Source organism: Haplochromis burtoni, unplaced genomic scaffold (genome assembly GCF_018398535.1).
Source record: "Haplochromis burtoni strain Fernald_Lab_line unplaced genomic scaffold, NCSU_Asbu1 Contig_108, whole genome shotgun sequence".
Classification (NCBI taxonomy): domain Eukaryota; kingdom Metazoa; phylum Chordata; class Actinopteri; order Cichliformes; family Cichlidae; genus Haplochromis; species Haplochromis burtoni.
In genome coordinates this window covers 195,942-217,672 of record NW_024582469.1, presented here as the reverse complement: position 1 = coordinate 217,672, position 21,731 = coordinate 195,942, and the positions used below count along the sequence as shown (strand labels likewise).

Here is a 21,731-nt window from a genome sequence, read left to right as displayed (position 1 = left end):
ATCTGACTTGTTTTATGCAGGTACTCATGATGGGTTTTGGATTCACTACAGAACAGTGAACTGTTAACTGAGATGGTTTGGACATGTGCAGAGGAGAGATGGTGGATATACTTTACAAAGCATGTTGACCATGGAGATCCCAGGCAGGAGGAAAAGAGAAAGACCTCAGAGAAGATTCATGGATCTAGTGAAAGAGGTCATGCAGAGGATTGGTGTGACAGAGGAGGATGCTCCAGATAGGATGAGATGGATGCAAATAATCTGCTGTGACAAGGGAGCAGCTGGAAGATGGAGAAGAGACTGATTACTTTAGCTTCAGCAAAGCTGAAAAGGCAGTTAAACTATAGTAGTCAATAGCTTTTAAGCAGTGAGGGGGTGTAAAACCGAAGTCTAAGCACAGAACATCTGAGAGTGCTTACTTCCCCTCACATCAAAGTTAGCAACCACAGTTCTTTGTGTTTTCAGTTAACATCGTATTTGCACCAGTCGTGTGGTGTGAGGCTATGTACAAGGCCAGAGTTCTCAGATAGAAAAGACCCAGTGTGAAAGCTGCAGTGAAGTCATTAAGTACTTTGCTTTTTCACAAAATGCACTATAACACACAGCCTGCTGATGCCAGTATTAACCTTGTGCACAGGAGTGTAAATAGTGAGGCGTTGAGATAAAATACTTTCACTGTTTTGTTAAAGAAACTGTACATGTGAGGGTTTTATGCCTAATCTGTAAACTGTAATCCCAGCATCCCCAGTGAGATTAAGGGTTGTAATTTTAATCACTTTCTTCAAGATATCTCATCTGTTTTCATCTATTGCCTTAAGAAGTTGCTCAAAAATACTTTAACAAGAACATGTCCCTGAACTTGATGCCTTTTATTTGTCTGACCCATGGCCCATTGAGTGAAATGAATCTGACTCAGTCGCCCCAGATTTTTTTTTTTTACTGGATGTCTATGGCATGAAGGCTGTACCCTACCTTATGTCTATATAGATATATAATGCAAAGTCTCCAAAAGTTCATTCTGTTCATCTGGACGTAGCGTTTTGTGGAAGAAACGATTAAGATTGGGGAAAACTACAGTCAGCTGAGACTGAAGAAGTCACTTGGATGAGTGACGAAACGTTTCTCTCACAAAACGCTATGTCCAGATGAACAGAATCAACTTTTGGAGATTTACTTTCCTGGATGATTGAGAAGGCATCAAGACATATATTGCAAAGTGTTTGGTTTGACTTTTCTGCCCCTTTAAAAGGCAACTCTTATCTTTCTCACCATGTCCCCACTTCCTGTCTGTACCAACCACAGGAGTGTGAGTGTGTGAGTGTGCACAAAGTGTGTGTGGAGGGGAGAGCTGTGGCTTTAAATACATTAGAATGATGTTTATTCTACAGTAAGGCTTTTTTTTTTTCATGTATAACCTCAAATGTGCAGCTTCCGGGGCATATTGGTTCCTATAGCTTTCAAATTCCGCTAAATAATCATTTTAAAAGTAATTTGTATTGCAAAAACATTTGACTTATATTTGAGAACATAATTTATTCACATTTATTAACTCCTGACTATTATGTAATCTTAATAATCCCACTTCTCTTTCCAGGGCTCCAGTGTCCGGGCTTTGACGCTCTCCACGGCTCTTTGGCTCTTGTCTCTGAGCTTTTTGCCAACAACACATATCGGTCACGTTTTAAATATGTCAAGTAAGCCACCTGGAGGCAGAAGTGAACCGGAAGTTACTTTGATGATGGACTATAAAAATAAACTCCAGAGAGAAGAAAAGAAAAAAACACCCCATGATCATGTCCACAGCGAATATTTAGCACATTTGAAATTAGACACATTGCAGAAACATGATTATAAAGATCGCTTTTATACTTATCTCTGCCAATTTTTGGGTTAGAAATATAAAAATGGTTCAATTATGTGGAGCTCAGTGAATGCAAAGAGCAGCAGTTTTGTCTATTAACGCCTCTGAGTACCCGAAAAAGTGTTGTGTAGATCCAATGTTGTTATGCTTGTGTGTTTAAAGTCCTCATGCAGGAAAACGCGGATATTATTAGAAATGAATTGTTTATTTTTATGTTACTTAGTCGGCAAATCTTCGTGTTCAGCATTTTCATCCCCTGAAAAATATTGGACATGAATGCATTGCCTGAGGAAGTTGTTTTTTTTTAGACTTTTTAAAATCAGTTCTCGACAGGTCTTCATGGGTGCCATAATTTTTCTTCTTTTTTTTAACCTGCACAACCTGAAACAAACTCATCTAAATCTTGCGGGATTGGATTCAATTTTAGCTGCCACATCAAAAATGAGAAAGAACAGAAGAGAAAAGAAACGTTTTGGTAAATTGGCATCCGTATTTTATTGTGAAAATCACTCTGGGAACTTGTATAAAATACGCCGCTCTTGACTCTGGGCACTTGTTGATCTAGGCGCATACACAGGAAACCGCGCACATCTTACTGAGGACTCGACTCTGCAGGAAACACCCTCTTATTTCACATTTTTATACTAGAAAATTTGCACTAAACGTTCTTGGAGTGTTTGGAAAGAAACGCTCAAACAGGCGCGACTGTCAAACTGAAAAGCTTTAAAAGCGCACTTAGAAAGTGGTTATCATGTCTGGCGAAGAGGGTCCAACTCAGCAGCAACAGCCTGAGCAGGAGAAAAAGCCTGATGAGCCTCCCTCAGCTGCTTCGGATGCACCTCAGCAGGAGTCAGGCAGCAGCAGCCCTGCAGCAGAACCAGCTGCTGTAGCAGAACCACCAGCTGCTGTAGCAGAACCACCAGCTGCTGTAGCAGAACCACCAGCTGCAACACCAGCCGCTGAGGAGAAGCCGCTCTCCTTCCGGGCTCTGGTACTCACGGGACATGGGGGCTACGACAAAGTCAAGCTGCAGGTGAAGACGATGGCCAAGCCGAAGCTGAAGGCAGGAGAGGTCCTGGTGCGCGTCAAGGCATGCGGGCTGAACTTCGCCGAGCTGCTGGCCAGGCAGGGGCTGTACGAGCTGCTGCCTTCCCCGCCCGTCACGATGGGAATGGAGGGCTCCGGGGTCATTGAAGCGGTCGGGGAGGATGTGAATGACAGGAAAGTGAGTAAAGGCCTGCTAAATGCTTTCCCCACACCCACAAAATTCCACTGTGGTCATGAAAGAGCGTCAGATCAGCGGCTCCGCAGCTGCCAAGCAAAGTATCCGAGCCTTTCATTTTTCGGCATTTCTTGCCAGTGCGTGACGCGTGTAATCTTTTCCAAACGCCAACCCAGAGCGCTGCTGTCATCACTTTCCACGTTTCTTTAGTGAAAACCGTGAACTGAAATCTCTTTTAATAGCTGTTAATTTTAGTTCCTCTCAAATCTCAGAAGGCATAATCAGATTTATAGCTGACGTGAGTTTGGACTGGCTGTTTCCTTTCTGTGTACCACAGACTCGTCTTTGGCACTCAAGCAGCGACATTTCAATAAACAACCTTAATCGTAGTGTGTTCGTTTGAGCAGCTGCTAGAAAGTGTGACACTTATGAAAACTGACCGTGTTTGAGTGACAGTCTGGCCTTGACGCGTTTTTAACATTTTCTCCCCTGCACAAAAGAAGCTACGTGTATTTTCTTCTCTGATGAAAAGGCGCATTTCTAAACCAAGTGAGTGTGTGCCTCCTTTTAAATTCTTGAAACTGATGGAAACTCGTAGGCTGTAACACCTGATGTTGGCAATTATACTCGATTATATTTAGAGAGCTGCTGATTTTAGCCTCTTTGAACCTTGCATGCGCCTCACAGCTACATTATGGCACAGTTTAAACACATACTCAAGTAACAAAGCTCTTTCAGTGGCCAAAGGTCATTGCTTTTATGCACTGCGTTTGGTTTTACAGTGGTATGTGTAAGATAACGTCAAAGTGACTCATCGCAAGTAACCTTCATGGATTTATATGCTAATGCCTTTTGCAGAAGTTCTGTAACTTTTCACTTGTTGGTTCAGATTTGTTTGCACAGAAATTAAAAGAGGAAGGGGTTTTTTTTTTTTGGTTTTTTTTGGTTTTTTTGTTTTTCCATCTAACAAGAGTTTCTTATGTTCTGTGTGCACTAATGGAAGGTGGAAAACACTCACACATGACCAACGGCACTATTGAGCCAGCCTACTGGGTTCAGTAGGTGCATTATTTGGTTTGTATGCAAGTCTTGGCAATGGATTACTTCCAGGCAGCAGTTGTGGATGAATGTTGATCTTAACCTTTAAATTTTTTTTAATGTTGACATCAGAAACAAAGAAACTGCTTGTTTTAAGATCTGCATGAGTCGAAGGAAAATGAGACCTTTCTGGGAGTTTTGCACAGTAAATCAGTGCCCCAGTTTATGCTTGTTATGTACTGACATCATGTTGGAGTCATAAAGCTTGTGTCATACAGGGAGGTCTCATAGCTCAGATTCTTGTCTAACAAGAATGATCACTGCATTTGCAGGCTCTTTGAACACCAAGTAAGATGGTAGATTAGGTTTCTATGGATTCCAGCACCACTATCGAGTCTGTTTAAAGGTCAGATGCCTTATTGATTCTATCATTAGGGTCCCGATACCTGCTGTGTGACAGAAAAAGCAGCTCCGCACACGTTTTTAATCTTCAGTCTTGCATGTATCTGGCTCGGGTGCAGATTTACTGCTGTGTGTTTGACTTGATTGTTTAGCAGTGCACAAAAAACACAACACTGCCAATGAAAGGTAATCATAAACTTGGATGAAATCTATTCTAGTGGTTTAAACAATTTGGAACTCATCCCTGTAAATTAGCAGCGCAATATTGCAAAGGGACCTTGATTATGTAAAATCCACTTTCATTATTGTTTCTGTGTCTGGGGCGCATCTGTATTCTGTATCATCCTCATTTGAATAAGATGTTAAGATAAGAGTGTGTGTGAACTAGAGAAGGCCTAACAGTGAGGTTACTTCTGTTTGTTTGCAAAGGACTTGAATATTCTTCCACCAGATCCAGCTTTTCTTTCTTTATCCATGCAGTTAATTGCATGATAGCTTCATTATGTGTATTTTCTAAGAATCACTGAAAGTCCTCCCAATCCTGAAGTGTCAGCATGGAATTTCCCTCCTCCTCCCCCTTCTTCACCACTTACTGCTCTCCTCCTCTCTTTCCATTCCCTCCATTTTTGTGGATCATATTCATTCCAACACTTCCTTTTTGGAAGGAAGCATCAAAACACAAGACACCACAAAGCACCAGCCGCAGCAGTGCAGGAAGCAGTGAGAAATCCCAACAGGAATTTAAAGGTTAACATGCGAGATAGTTGGTTAAGGTTAGTGTAAGGATGTGGGTGGGACTGCAGTGCAGACAATAACATTTAGGGATGCCAGAGTGTTTTCAGAGACTGATACTGAGAGGCTGGAGCGAGGCTCCAGATGAGAGCGCTTCAGGGTGTGGCTGTTTCATAAGAAGACTGTTTAGGTTTGTTATGCAGCTTCTCTTGTCTTTCCAGTTTCCATTTGTTAGTGATGCTAAAATAAAAGCACAATATATACGATTGTACCCCACACCTTTACTGCTATTTCAGGAAGATGGGAGCAGCAGTTTTTGTTCCAGCATTCCAGCTGACTGCCTGAGAAAGGATGCAAGATGCCACCTGTTTGACAAATATGGGCTTTAATTGACTTGATGTGCGAAGCGATGTGTTTAGGTCGGCACAGCGCATGCTTTCTGGTCTGGTGCATGTGGTGCAAATGTTAAGCTATCGATGCACTTAACTGCATTTTCTTTCCAAGGCATTTAATCTGTCCTAGGAGTATTTACATGCTATACTATAAACATTTAGATTACGTAAATACTGGAGGGAGTTGGGAACCATTTCGCTAAACTTTCTTAGTGTAAGGCACACATTTTCCATTTTCACGTAGCTTTTGCAGATTTTTTTATATTTATTTTTTTTTAATTTAGTTTTTGGTTTAGAGCATGTGTTAGTCTTGAACGTAAAAACAAAACAATCTGTATGATTGGCTGCTGTAAAATGCACAAACGGTCAGAATGGTATGCAGTCGTTTGGAAAAACTAGCTACACCTTTACTGCTTCCATAGAATTACAGGCTCAGCAGCAGCCAGGTGCTGCTAATCACATTCACTTCATTAACTGAGCTCTGCATGTTTAAAAGTATACAAAAACAGTCTTTGGCAATTTGCTGGTCTGAGCATTCAGGTGCATGTTAGCACAATGCCACAATTCTTCTCAAAAGTGGAGGTCCCAGCGAACTCACCAAGGTCACGCTTTACCGTTGCTTGGAGAAACTGGGAGTGGGCTGCATCTCAGACTTTACCAGCCTCAGTTAGCATGGTAATTGTTAAACTTGATGACAGTATAATTATGAAAAAGACTGAGCAAGTGTGGCTTGTTCAGCACAGCTGAGATTTGCAAAGACTTCTGGGATAATGCCTTTTGTACAGACAAGACCAAGGTTGGGTGTAATATACAGTGACACATTTGGTGACCAACAATCACAGCATATCACCATAAACACCTCATACAACTGTCAAGCATGGTGGTAGAGGTGATAATTTGGGCTTGTTGCTTGCAGTCATTTAGGTGACCACAAATGTTTCTGTATACCAAAATATTCTAGTCGAATGTGAAGCTACCTGTCTGAGAGTCAAAGCTTGGCCCAAATCGAGTCCTGCAACATGACGATCTCAAGAATGGCAGCAAATCTGCAACAAACTGTCTGAAAGAGGAAAAGAGTCGAGGTTTTACAATGACCAAGTCAAAGTTCAGACTGCAACCTGACTGAAATGCTGTGATGACTGAAAGTCATACAGCAAATGACTGTCAAGCTACAGCTGCTAGCTTTGCTTCTACGAGCTACTGAGTCAGTGGGGTTTGCTTACTTCTCCCCTGTTATGAAAAGTTTAGAATTAAGAGGATGTGCTTTTGTTTTCACACGACTCTGAATTATGGATGAAGATCTGCTCTTTCTCTCGGCTACTGAGATGCTTTAGTGGCAAAGACAGATTTCGATGCGCTAAAATGAGCTGCAGAAAACCAGGCGTGGCGCTAGTTTTTGTCAAGACTGACTCAAATGAGCAGCAGGTTTTCACTGTCCTATTTCCACTCTGTAGTCTCTGCAGTGACTTCACTTTATGTCAACCTTCCAAGAAATGAACTCAGCCCTTCTTTAAGAAAGGGGGAAAACAGGCTATTATGAATTTTTGAGTTGATCCTGCAAGTTTTTAATGTTTCACAAGTGCAGGGGTTGAGAAATCGAGCGTGTCATCTGAGGTGGAAGTTGAGGCTTTTACAATAACTCTCCAAAAATTGGGGCACACACGCATACCAAATGTGGATGTGTATGTGTGTGTTTACTGTGTTTGCGAGTGTAAATATTTGTGTGTGTCATCTGTCTATTGTCATGGGCTGTGTGCAGCAGGAAGTGGGTGTGACTCAGCTCTTGAAGCTGTTTTAGCAGGAAACTGCAGCATTCATCATCAGATCAGGCTGCTTTCCTGCACCCCTCACATTTTTGGAACTTTTCGCAACATTGGTCATATGACTCTTTGAATTTAGGAAGGCCGTTAAACATGAACAGCATTTCCCATAAGCCCCCATATCTGATGTCCCCATGACCAGAGAATGAATGTTAAAATGTCGTCTTGTTTAATGGTTTTAGTTTGTTTGAGAGGGTGCTGTGAGTTTCACTGAGGCACAGAAGTTTGTGGACTCAGACAATGTAGTGAGAATGTATTTTGGAAAGAATGCATGAAATGTAAATCTCTAATAATCACAAGACTGACTTGGGTTTTTTTTCCCGTTAGAACTGGAGGGGAAAAAAACCCAATGTCCAAAGAAAAACATGGAAAGACCTCCAGAAACCCTGGAGAACTATTGCTCGAGACCACAAAATAATAAAGTCCTTGAGAGCAAAAATGTAAAGAAATAAAGGGTGGCTGAAGATTTTTGCACAGCACTGTATGAGAAATGGAGCAAATGCGATTCTTTTCACCGTTTGTTTATCTTTTTAGAAACGATGCCTATTCAAGTTACAGGCGCTCAGTTTCCCTACTTTTGGTTCTACAGACTTTGCCTGTTATTGTTCAGCCTTTGAGATATTAGTCTGAGGTTTCTTCCCCCACTGTGGAAATATGCAGTTGTTTTGTACTTTCTACAAAGATCAATAGAACGCCAGGTTTCAAAATGTGGGGCACTGAGCTGCTGAAAGTGGGGCATAGATGACCACAGGAGGAAAACTAATCAGAGTGAAACTAAGCTGAATGACAGGAAAGTTTAAAAAGCACTAATTTAACTTCCCCACTTTTGTTTTTTACTTTCAGATTAGCATCAGGTGTAATTTGTGTTTACTGATTTATAATTTTGTTAAATAAAACTTTTAAGCTTCCCGTATTAAGTTGATATGAAGAAATGAATCATTCCACAGCTGTGAACGTCTGTGTTTTAGTTTGACTTCACAGCACCTTCTCCCTGTCCCCTCTTTCCTTCCCTCAGGTTGGCGATCGTGTCATCGCATTGGCCCGCAGCGGCATGTGGCAGGAAGTAGCTGTCGTGAGCGCTGACCGCACCTTCCTTATGCCCGAGGAGATGAGTTTTGAGGAAGGTGCTGCTTTAACTATTAACTACATGACCGCCTACATGATGCTGTTTGAGATGGCCAATCTTAGGCCGGGCAAAAGCGTTCTTATACACATGGCAGCAGGTAAGACTCGTGGAGACGCCTGAAAATAATTTCCAAATAAAATTAGTGAGGAGTTTTTGTTTTTATTCTTCTTCGTTTCTCACATGTGAGATTGCACTATAAATGCTGAGAATCGTGACGTCCACTCGTGCAGGCGACACCATAGGGTCCACACAGTGCAGAAGTATAAATTGCACATTACGTGGCGAGGAGCTGAAACAGCGGTTGCACCCTGGTGTAAGATGATAAACACTGTTTTGATGTGTATCCTAAAATTATCAAATGACCCAGTTTTTTTTTGTTACATCAAATCATTACTCAGTTAATTGATAATTTTTATAATCGTACGTGTAGCCTTAGTGTGAAAATTAGTTTGAGGAATAGATAATGAAGGATCTCCTCAGACTAGCTCAGTGGCATCCCCAATCTTGTGCGACAAGACTACTCTCGTTATCAGTTAATTAGAAGGTGTAACAAACCTTCTGTCAGTCTCCTGGGTAACGTGTAAAGAGTCGCACAGCATGCTCCCTCCTGCTAATCAGCTCTTTGAATGCAGCTGCATTTCTGTGCTCAAGGATTATCAGCTAAAAGACTTAAAATCAGCAGTGAAGAGGTGTGTTATGTCAAAACATCTTCATACGAAACTGGATTATTATCACAAATGGTTGCTTGGGCAACACTTCTCAAATGCAAATTTCTTACACAAAACCATCTGTAATGAGTGTGCATGTCCAGGAGTTATAAACCAAGGCCTTTCTTAGCTGTATGTCACAGTTATAGGGTCAGCTAGTGTGACATTTCACTTCTGCCTTTGATCAAATAGAGATCACCACACTCTTATTAGGAAAACTAAAAGTTTGCAGTGCATGTGCAGTTGACACTTTCAGCTATGAGGCTGTGATGACATTTTTCACATTGTTACTGAAAATATCTTGAACTTGTGAAACAGCTGCACAGCTGACAATATAACTGTGATAGTTATGAGCATGTGGTATAATCCAGTTAGAGCTGAGAGAATTGAGGAAGTGTGTGTGTGTTTAGCTTTGCACTTTATTCAGTTTGAATTCAAAGATTTTACGTTGTGTTGTCACAGCAGCACAAATATCTGCGTGTTTGATCCCCCTACACTGAGTCGAAGAGTACAGGACAGTTACTGTGATGCTCAGTTGCTCTTCTGCTCCTCTGCATCCTCCCTCTCAAAGGCTGCTCATCACTGTTGAGTGGGTGAATGGGTGTCAGCTGACCTGTGTGAATCATGAGGGCAGAAAGGATTACTGGTGAACCTGCAGGCCCAGGCGGTCATCATCTTCAAAAGCCTTTCACTGTTAAGTGGAAATGGGCCACAGAGATCAGAAAGCACTGCTTTCTATGTCGCCTTTTGTTCACCTGTCTTCTGAGGTTTCCACCCTCTAAGGCTACGTCCACACGTACACGGGTATTTTTGAAAACTGAGATTTTCAGTTTTCGTTTTAAAAAATAATCCCGTCCACACGTAAAGGCAGAAATGAAGGAAAACGCTGCTATGAACATGCCAAAGCAGCAGGTGGCGATATATTCCTAACCGTGCAGAAATGTTGGCCAATCAGAAGTCTAGAAGCCTCGGTGGGAAAAAGTAAACAAAGCTGGGGCATAGAAGCAGAACCGAGACATATGTGTGGAGGGACAGTAACTGTGTGTATATGTAAGCATTTAAACACTGCAGAGAGTAGAAGTAACAGTAACAGTATTGTAGAAGTTTATTTCACCGAAACAATAACGTGGCGCACAGTGTGACGTCAAAAATTGCGCACACCTTTGACGCTGCGTTTTCTCCGTTTTTCTAGTCCACACTAAATGCAAAAACGGAGTTTTCAAAAATATCCACCCTGGACGGAGTTTTTAAAAATCTTCGTTTTCAGTGACCAAACACGCCGTTTACGTGTGGACGAAAGGTGCAAACGCATAGAAAAATCTGCGTTTTCAAAAATACCCGGGTACGTGTGGACGTAGCCTAAATCGCATCTCTAAATTACGCTCTCCGTGGAATTGGGTGTGATGTGGAGAGCGAGAGGACATTAGGGGGAAAAAGTGAGGCGATGACAGTAATAATCTGACCAGCTCCGATTTAATACCGGCCCATGCTGGTGTATTTCCTACCAAATCATAAATAATGTTGCTTCAAAACAATCGCTGACTAATTAGTGTTGTGATGACTCCACCTTAAAGCATTAATTTATTGCCAATTTAAATCTAATGAGGATCATAATTTAATTAAGAAGTAAATGTGACTTCAGTGGTAATATTTTGATAAGAAACGAACTCAACTAACATTGTTACTTGGATAATTTTCCCATAGACCTTTTATTCATTTCTCATCACCTCTTTGCTCAAGAGTTGTCCTTAGTATGTGATTCAATCACCAGTTACTAGGGGGAAAATGTATTTCCCAACTGGTTGAAAACCAGTCTGAGGGGTCACTGACCAGTCTGTAGGCCTGTGCAACTGGGGTTTAAATAATAATTTTCCCATTAACTTCATCAACGTCTAGCAACCACTTGGGAAATGCTTTTTAACTAAAGCAGTGATTTTACTTTAGAAACGTGACCCAGTAGAAATGCACGCTGCAGCCTGACTGCTTGGTGAAGTTCAGGGTCTGGCTGCTGGGCTGGGGTCAGCATCCAGTCAACCCAACTTCACTCTGGGTTCTTGGCTAGCTTGGCGTTAGCATGCTCGCATTGTGCTGAAGTTGTTGTCATAATAGCATAATGCAGTCGTTTCACTGTGCAGTAAAAAAATTAAAGTTATATCCATATCCACGCTGCAGACTGCGTCACTATTTTCCTCCTCTACGAACTGAAATCAACTGATTTTAGCACAAGTGGAAGCAGAACCGATGAGCGTAATTGACAGGCAATAGAGTAGAATACAACGGAATAATTAAAAGGAATTGAGCTATCGGGTCTTGATTCCCATTCCTACTCATGACCTATTGTTGTGGCTTGGTCTGTAGGCCTTTATTCCCTTGATCCTACAATGTCACTATGATTTTTAGGCCCAAAATGGTGCACAAGTTAACATTAAGGTCACATGTCTGGCTGCAAGGAGTGAGACTGTACTGAGATTTTCGAGTATCGCTCCCTCCTGACCATTTAAAAGAATGCCTATTTAAAGCACTTGTGCTTTGACTTCAGACTCGGAAGCTCCATTCAACATTTGTTTACAGTCAGGCAAAAATACTAAAGCTCTTCTGGTAGAGAGAAGTCTTATGAAGAGGATCAAGGCCTGGAAAAGGTTGTGATGAATGAGAGGGCCTAATGCAAAACAGACACCCAGGAGACTCTGGTTGGTGTCCTGTGTGAGACGGTCTGTAGTTTTTGAAGTGTAACTTTTTTCTTTTCTTCTTTTTCGTGTGTATATGTATGTGTATATATGTATGTATATATGTGTGTGTATTTATTTATTTATTTATTTATTTATTTATTTATTTATTTATGTTACTTTGGTTAGTTTAAGGACAACATAATAATTTGAGTCAAAATGGACAAAACATTAAACAGGTGTTAGAAAGACAAATGTCTCCCATTCGTGACCTTTACCCTTAGATTGCAAAGCCATGACATCATTTATCAGCTGCAGTCATGGTTCTGGAGCAGCATTACTTATGCTGCTGTAGAAACGACACCTACATATTGATGTACAGTCTGGCTCTTAACCACTTAGCATTTTATTTACAGCGCATACATGACATTTAAGCCAAAACGTGTAAAAGGTCAAAACGAGTTATACAACAGATGCAGAACTTTCCACATGTGAAGAATGGAATCTACCGGTCTTCTCATGGTTTATCTTTTTATCAAATGCAAATATTAACTGATTACACAAATTCAGATGGGCAAAGTTGATATCTTGTAAAGTGTTTTGTCTCAATCATTAGTCATTAGATTTGTAAAAAGCTCACTACAGTTGCTTGGTAACAACAGTATCGTCATTTAAATTTCCCCTTAAAATGTATTTACTAGGAGCCCGGTTGAGTACGAACGCAACATTCAAAGCAAGCATAGTTTGAATGTTTGAGAAAATTGCTGAGTGGTTCAGAGAGACCGCACACAACCTCTTTTGCTGAAAGTGAAACACCTGCTCCTCCTGTTCTCATGCCGGTCTTTGCTGCTGTCTGCACATCTGTAGGTGGTGTGGGTATTGCTGCTACCCAGCTGTGTCAAACTGTGCAGGATGTGACTGTTTTTGGCACGGCGTCGGCTTCCAAACATGAGACTATTACCCAAGGCGGGGTAACTCACCCCATCGACTACCGCACCAAAGACTACGTGGAGGAAATCCGCAAAATCAGCCCGAAGGGTAAAAAAAAATATACTCTTGTTTTACTACTGCACCAATGGAAATCCTTGCCTCATGTTTTCGTTGTGTTGAACATTGTCATGTTCTGTTATCTAGAAATTTACAAAGCTTTGCCCTTTTATTTCTGTCTCTGCAGGTGTGGACATCGTCCTCGACCCCCTTGGTGGCTCTGACACCCAAAAAGGCTATAGTTTGTTGAAGCCCCTGGGCATGATTATAGTCTTTGGTAAGACGCACAAACAAAAATGCATTGTGTAGACATCCTTTGGGGGGGGGGGGAGAGAGAGATCTTTGGTGTTTCTACTAAAGCTTTATTTCACTTGGTTTATTTAACCTGTCATGGTGTTTTAAATTTATTTATTTTTAAAATGAGACCTGATTAGATTAGCAGAGTAGCATTTTATTTTAAATGAGTGTATAATTTGTTTTCCTCCTACACACGCTGTCATTGTAATGTCGGCCTCATTTTTTTTTCTTTCCCTTTTATGCAATGAATACCGAGCTGTTCAAGGCTAAAGCTGTATCCAAGTTCCATAACATGCAGCAGCTTCAAAAGCAGGAAGATGGAAACTGTTGCTCCTCGATACAGTGCTAAAAGGCAATGGATCGTCTCTCTAAAGGATCTTTAAGATGCAGTATGATGGGGCATGATCATACAGGACTTTAAATAAATTTCAGATTTAATAGGGAGCCAGTGAAGCTAATATCTTAAAGGCAGTCTTGCATGTCCTTCCTGAGCCAGGTTATGCTGGAGGTCTTTTCTTGTTTAAAAAAAGAATTCTTCCTCCTCACTGTTGCCAAGTGCCTCCTGATTGGAGATCATCTGATTGTTGGAGTTTTCTCTCTAATATTGCACTTTCCTTACATTATAAACGGTGCCTCTTGTGAATTAGTGCAGTATAAATAAAATTGAGGTGAACAGCCTTGTTGGTAGTAGTCTAAAATGCAGCCACACCTGTGGCTTCTCTGACATGGATCAACAGGTTTGGAGCCAGCTCTGATTTGATGCTCGGCAGATGTAAACATTAATTAAGGTAGCAGACACCGTAGGCGTGGGGTGAGTCCACAGCTGTGAAAACATGAGGGTGTTTTGCACGTGTAATCTGCTCCTCTAACTGCCGGAATAAATGGCTCAATCTTGAAAGGTCGATGTGCCGCTTTTCTCCTTATGAATGGAACATCAGAGGTTCAGGATTTGGGATTACAGTCCTAGGTTAAAATGCTCTCATCTGACCATGTTTTCAAAGCAAGTCTGTGCTGATTCACCACTGTTGCTAAACAAGTCGGTAGCTTTGCACAGCAGAATTCCCTGTACTTAGCATGCTTCAGTGTTAGTTGACCCATCTGTTGAAAGCATAGAAAATTCTAACCTGATAACAGTTTTAAATAATGACTTTAAGATTTGTTTTAATTAAACTGAACTGAAAACCTTGGCTTTGACATATTTTCGAGATATGACCAAACTGGGGACAAAATGAAGCTGGGTTCAAACTCAGAAAGACATGGGACATTAAACTGTTTACCTTCTCTTGTGGGGTAGTTTGGCCCTGATGCATCTTCTCCACTGACATCATGCACGTGATTAATGGCGAGTCTGTCTCATGCAATTTACAAGAAGAATTCAATTTCTCTTGTACTGGCTTCCCTTCATTGGCCCCCTGTTAAATCCAGAATTAAATTCAAAATCCTGCTTCTCACATACAAGGTCTTAAATAATCAGGCCCCATCTTATCTTAATGACCTTGTACCAGATCACCCAATTAGCGCGCTTCACTCTCGCACTGCAGGCTTGCTTGTTGTTCCTAGAGTATTTAAAAGTAGAATGGGAGGCAGAGCCTTCAGTTTTCAGGCCGCTCATCCGTGGAACCAGCTTCCAGTTTGGATTCGGGAGACAGACACTATCTCTACTTTTAAGATTAGGCTTAAAACTTTCCTTTTTGCTAAAGCATATAGTTAGGGCTGGACCAGATGACCGTGAATCCTCACTTGGTTATGCTGCAATAGACGTAAGCTGGTGGGGGATTCCCATGATGCATTGAATAGTTCTTCTTCAGTCACCTTTCTCACTCACTATGTGTTAATGGACCTCTCTGCATTGAGTCATACGTGCTATTAATCACGGTCTCTCTTCCAAAGCATGTTTTTTGTCCTGTCTTCCTTCTCTCACCTCAACCAGTTGCAGCGGATGGCCCCGCCCCTCCCTGAGCCCGGTTCTGCCGGAGGTTTCTTCCTGTTAAAAGGGAGTTTTTCCTTCCCACTGTCGCCAAAGTGCTTGCTCACAGGGGTCATATGATTGTTGGGTTTTTCTCTGTATGTATTATTGTAGGGTCTACCTTACAATATAAAGCACCTTGAGGCGACTGATGTTGTGATTTGGCGCTGCATAAATAAAACTGAATTGAAATCAGTTGATGCTCAAACATTTATTTGCAACGCAGTAAAGTTAAAGGAGGTTGTGATAAGGTAGTGAGACGATTATTGTGAAGTTTGGGGGGTTTTCTGCCTTTTTTCAATGTTCTCTTAATCACTGTTTGACATTGCAGGTGCAGCCAATTGTGTGACGGGCCAGAGGAAGAACCTGCTGGCCATGGCAAAGACCTGGTATAACCAGCTCTCTCTGAACACCATGAAACTGATGCAGTCCAACAAAGCTGTCAGCGGCTTCCACCTGGGATACATCACTGATGAGCAGCTCTTCAGCAGGACTATGTCTACGCTGCTTGAGCTCTACAAGCAGGGAAAGATCAAGCCCCGCATTGACTCCAGCTATCACTTTGAGGAGGTAAGTCTGATCGGGTTTGCAGTGTAAAAAAATAAATAAAAACAATTCCTTGTTTTTGAAGATGCTTGTTGGAACTGCTTCTGTATTTACTTTACTGCATATTGAAGTATACATTGACATTTATCTTGCTCTCGAATGGGTAAGAGCCTTCCACTGGATAATTATCGTAGTCATTGATGCATTTCAGCTGGTAGGGAGTTATTTATTCATCAGTGATGCCATACGCAGCTTCTCATTTCTTAAAGAATCAGGTTTTAGACAAATCCTTGGGTTGTGTAAAAGGCATTGCTCCAGTTTTAGATGGATAATGGCCCAAAACAATATTAATAGAAGAATAGTGAAACTTTATCTTTGAGGAAGAAATGTTGGCGGGGATGGGTGGAGTGCAGGCAAAGAATCTTGAATGGTTGTGATCAGAGATTGCAACCGGAAAGCTGTGTTTGCTAGTCAAGATAAGAGCACCTTCCACATGCACAAGACAATTCAAGGGATTGGGACTAAGCATGTAGCCTTAAGAAAAGTCAGGTAGGCTAGCTAGGGATAGAAGCTTTAGTTTGCTAGAGAGCATAATGAGGATACTGGAACAACTGAAAGGGTTTGTAGTCTGATTCTGATTCACCCTGTTCCCCAGTGTCAGGGTAAGAAAATGGGTGAATAAAGTGATGCTTAGTGCCTACCATATGAGCCTGCAGGGTCAGTGCTGTGAACTGGTGGTACTTCAGTTAGTCTGGTCTGCATTCAGTGATGTTATTCAAAAAATAAAAATTGTCTGACTGCTTGAATTCACTGAATGGCCAGGTTTTCCCATCAGTCCCATCTTTTTCTCCCTTGATGATACAGACGTGTTCCGAGATGACAATGAGAGAGCAGTTTGGGGAACATTACATGTCAATTTCACCACAGTCCAGAATTTCACCCCACTGGGAATCTTTGGGATGTGTTGGCGAAGACTCTGCTCATCAAATCAAGATCTTGGCAAAAAATGAATGTCACCCTGGATAGAAATAAATGTGACTTTGATTAGCCTCATCCAAACGATGCTGTCTAAACATGCGCCATCATCAAGCCTAAAGGCGGGTGAATTAAATATTAGCCTGTGACTTATTTGGCTGGGCAGTGGCTAATTCAGCATGGGGCAGACTTTGTTCACCTTTCAATTAAAGCTGCTCAAATCAAGTGGGGGACTTAGATCTTCCACAGTGATCAGTCTTTTGCTGCTATGTACAGTCTCAGTTTTTTGTTGTTTTGCTTTTTATTGCCTTTTCACTCATCAGCTGCACTTCCTTCCTGCAGTTCTCTAATATGTAGGTTAGGTTTCCAGTACCAAATTTAGCAAGCAGGAAATGAATGTAGGGAAGCAGATGGTTGTAAAAGCCGAAGATTTCCTTCTAGAAATAGTGGACACAAAACAGGGCCGAAGCAAAGCACCCTATACATGTTGTGGTGTGTATGTGTGTGGGGCTCCATGTCTGCTTGATGTGTAAATATGCATCCATTAGCTGAAAATAATAAGACTTTTGTAAGGTAACTGCAAGTCATTGTTGTGCCATATGTGGCCAAGTTGGTATGACTCTGTCTTTTTTTTCCCCCCCATCCCTTAAACATTCAAACAAGAACTTTCTGTTATTGCCCAGAGAGGAACTTTACAGCAGATTGTGTTTATCGGGGTTTTAGTGACTCGCAAATAGTTTTTGGCTGCATTTAAATGGCTGATGCGCTCAGTTACTGCCCAATGTGAACATCTGCTCTGCTCCCCTGTCTCTTCTCAGGTGACTGAAGCCATGAAGCGCATGCACGAACGCCAAAATATTGGGAAAGTCATCCTTCTTCCTGAACCCAAGAAGGAGGAAGAGAAGCCAAAGTCCAATGCTGAGGCTGGGGAAAATGTGGAAAATGATGCTGCCATCAGCGAGAAGAAAGAAGAGGAAGTTAAAGCAGAAAAGGATTGAGTAAGAGTGTTTATTTCGAGGGTTTCCTTTTTTGCTCGGCTGTTTAAGGGAGAAAAAAAAAAAAAAAAAAGGCGGGGTGAAGGAAAAAAGCAAGATGTCATGAATTCTTTGTCAGTATTTTTTTGGAAATGTTGATGGATTTTTGTTGTGCAATATGGTTATACTGTGGTGTCTTTGTCTGGAACACTTGTTTGTAACTTTTAAATAAAATGTCACTGCATTCTGATACATCGCCTGAAGAAAATGCATTCTGATTACGGACTGTTGTTAAAATTCACAATTGGTAAAAGAAGACGGCATTTATTTGTGTTTGTGTTTTTTGGTTTCCTATGACAACAGCTTGCTCGCAGCTCTAACATAACACTGGTGATAACAACATACCAGGGCTGGTGCTTATTAAACTGAACACTGACTAATCACTTTGAAAAGTAGGACTGACGAGCTTTGCTTAAAAACAGAAAATTGCACTTTTAGCAGTGTTTAAATGGGACTGTGCTGCCTTCAGACTACAATCGTGTCTACCACAGCATCTAATCTGCCAACAGCGCCTCTTCAAAATTGGCACACCAATGAACCAACATCACAACGTGCATTATAAAAATTGTCCAGCTTTGTGCTGCATATACAGTTAAGATCATTTGGGCAAGATGTTAATCATTTTCTTCTTTTTTTTTTTTTCTTCTTCTTCTGCACATCACCACGGTGGACTTTAAATCAAACAATCAACACTTGACTGAAGTGCAAACTTGCAGCATAAATTTAAGGGGTTTAACAAAAATTTGCATTAACGATTTAGGACTTATAGGGTTTGGGTTTTTTTAAATAGACACTAGTGGGACAAAGTTGTCTCATGTTTGACATATATATATATAATATATATATATATATAGATATATATATATATTATATATATATAATATATAATATATATATATATATATATATATATATAATACTATATATATAATATATATATATATATATATATATATATATATATAAAAATTATTTTTGGGGGTGGGGGGGTGGGGGGGGAATCTTCACGCTGTCTTTTGGGGCTTTTGGTGTTCTTTACCTGGTCAGCACGTATTTTTAGAAATTATCAGATTGTTGATCTGACCATTCCTAAGGGTTTTGCTACCTCACTGGTGGGTTTTGTTTTTCTAGCCTAATCTCTGAGGTTCATATTTAACATTACAATGAAAAGTTATACAATACAAATTCAACACTTCAGATATTCTGTCCACTTCATTTGTCATTAATGACAAGTGAACAGCTCTCACCTTGGCTATGTTGTCAAATTAATTTTGAGGCTCTGAAAATGTCTAATTTCTAAACAATTCATCCAAAATATTTGTCAAATCCCTTTAATCAAAGCGGAAAGTTTGCACCTCAGTTGTTTGGTTTTTACAATCTCCTGTCTTTACACAGGCAAAAATTACATATCTAACTCCACACAGGCTGGATTATGCATGAAAATGATCTTCAATCATACAGTGTCAGCGTATGTCATTTTGGGTATTATTCAGGGTAAAAACTCAACTTAAATAAGGCTAGTGTTTCAATTTAAAGTAAGTGGGGTGCTTGCATGTTCTGAGAATTTTGTGATCACCCTAAAAGAAGAATTTCCATTAAAAGATTGGCAAGTTTATTTAACAAAATAATTTGTATTTGTAATTTATGATTTTGATCATTCACTTTTACACTTTCCTCCAAATTTTCAACATTTGTTATTAATTTTGGAAAAAACAAGACCATAATTATGTTATCTGGATGCATTTGAGGGTTCAAACAGCTCATGTGTTCTGCAGAAAGACCTTCCACCTAAATATAGTTGTTTTTTTTAAGTATATTAATCCTGATAATTATGTGAATTAATAACAATCAATTATTTCCTGTTTAATACGAATAACACTTGTGATTATTGCCCTACTAATGTGTGTAACGATGAGATGCCTTTTTTTTCCCTCCCACTTACTCTGCAGTGACAAATGTTGTTACACGGATCTTTGTTTAAAGAAAGCCTCTGTCGGTGTGTTATTGTGTCGCTTTTGCAGTTTCCTCACTTATTTGTGCCAAATCTGAAACCAGCTTTCACCACTGCTGTCAAGCCAACTGTGAATAACAATTAGAGGGACTTCCGTGCCTTGGCAGTCACTCTTGTGTTTTCTTCCAAAGAATGTCCCACTGAAACGGTTTCAAGGCAGGTTTCTTTCCTCCGTTTTCTTCTGTGCTTTAGATGCGTTCTTAAATCCTTCACTGCCATTGTTACAATCAAAGTTTACAGGATTACAGCGTGTTACTTAGCAATTCCTTGTCTCCGCACTGATGCATTTTATACTTTTTTTTTTTCTGTTGTTGCTGATGTTGTCTTTTGGTCATTGCTTGCATATCTGCTCCTTTGAATGGATGACCTATATAAGTGGCGTTGGGGCTCAGTAGTGCAGATGTTTTGTCCAGATGTGGGTGTAATTCAATGCTCGAAGCGGAGGATCCGGAGCACAAGAGGAAGAGTTTTCCCTCTGTCCACACCATCCCAGCGCCTCACATTCCTCTCTCCACCCTCTCAGTGCTGCTTTGTGTCTTTCGGTCTCTAGAGCTTAACTCTCAAACTGCACCTCCCTTTCCAGCAGAGCCGGTTTCTGTAGAGCACTTGTAACAAAGTTTCACAGACAGTGTTTTATGTTATTTACATTTGTGACATTTCTTTAGGCGACTTGGACTAGTATTGTTAAGTTTGGCCAGCATTCCTTCTCCTAGTTTGAAATAAGATGTGATGTGGATTTTTGAGTGGGATCTGGAGTCTTTGTGATTCTGTGATGTTTCCAGCGGAAGTTCACGTAGAAGTCTTTCAGGCTTTGTTCACTTGTATCATTTTTGAACCCACAAGCCCAGTCCCTACATGACAGATGAATGTTAACCACCTAGCGATATAGCAACATTGAATAAACAAATTAGTCAAGTTTAGTGATTTCTTTTAGCCCTCTAATTCCTCTCTGCAAGCAGCTTTGCTAAAATGAATGTGATTGGAGACGCAAACGGGTTTGAGCCAGTGTTTAGGCTTTGATCAATAGTAACTGTCCGCTCATGTTCTCCGTGATTGTTGGTTATGCATAAACTGATGCAGAATTAAAAATGGTAAATGGCCTGTATTTGTATAGCGCCTTACTAGTACCTAAGGACCCCAAAGCGCTTTACACATCCAGTCATCCACCCATTCACACACACTGGTGCGTGCAGTGAACGACACCTATAGTGCTCACTGAGAGTTGCAGCTCTCCACTATGTTGCCTATTCAGAAGCTGTATTGTAGCGTTTGTTATCAAATGTTTCATATTAAGAAATAAACAGGAATTCATCCACAAAAATGCTAATTTGCACAGACGGCTCTAATTAAAGTGTATTTGCGTTAGTTTGACAGATGCTTCATACATCAACATCCAAAAAGGTCCTGTCTGTTTAAAAAATAAAAAAAAATAAAAGCTCTTTGTAAATTCTGGCTTCATTAAAAATCTCAGTTGAACAATTGAAAGTCATTCTTATCATTATTATCCTAAACCATGTTTCATATCTATCAGCATCTAATTTGCAGTGTAATTACTTCCATTGCTTGTGTGACAGTGTTGTTCCAAAACTATTTAATGTGTTACTGTTTCTTTTTTCTTTGTATACACAGTTCAAACAAACGTCTTCTATGTTCATATGGCACTAACATGTCTGTATTATTAAAGCATTATCACATCTTGTGACTGAGTTGACTCCATAATGACCTCTACCTGTAGACTGCTGTTGAATCACTAGGTTTGACGATGAAACCGCCCTGCACGACAGTTGATCACAGCTTCCGTACTGTGCTGCTGTTTTTATTTTATTTCCATCAATTGACCGCAAAGATGAATTTTGATTTTTAAGTATATATGGCAACCAGCAGGGGTCGCTGTATGTACATGTTTAAGAGCAGCGTTTCAGAGGCTGGTCGCTGTTTCCAGCTCGCTA

General features: G+C 40.6%; 1 protein-coding gene across 1 annotated transcript; it reads left to right on the top strand.

The window, feature by feature from the left end:
- Positions 1-2,404: 2,404 nt before the first annotated feature.
- Positions 2,405-17,963, top strand: LOC102290816 (synaptic vesicle membrane protein VAT-1 homolog). The gene is made up of 6 exons (XM_005928190.3): positions 2,405-3,086; positions 8,483-8,690; positions 12,834-13,004; positions 13,141-13,230; positions 15,548-15,786; positions 17,556-17,963. Exons 1-6 carry the CDS (start codon positions 2,613-2,615, stop codon positions 17,733-17,735), a joined length of 1,362 nt encoding a protein of 453 aa, XP_005928252.1. The 5' UTR covers positions 2,405-2,612; the 3' UTR covers positions 17,736-17,963.
- Positions 17,964-21,731: the final 3,768 nt, after the last annotated feature.

Excerpts from the sequence above, each read along its gene's own strand:
- LOC102290816 (XM_005928190.3), top strand. The coding sequence starts at position 2,613 with ATGTCTGGCGAAGAGGGTCCAACTCAGCAGCAACAGCCTGAGCAGGAG. Across the intron at positions 3,087-8,482 it reads AGGATGTGAATGACAGGAAA|GTTGGCGATCGTGTCATCGC; the intron begins GTGAGTAAAGGC and ends TCCTTCCCTCAG. Across the intron at positions 8,691-12,833 it reads TCTTATACACATGGCAGCAG|GTGGTGTGGGTATTGCTGCT; the intron begins GTAAGACTCGTG and ends GCACATCTGTAG.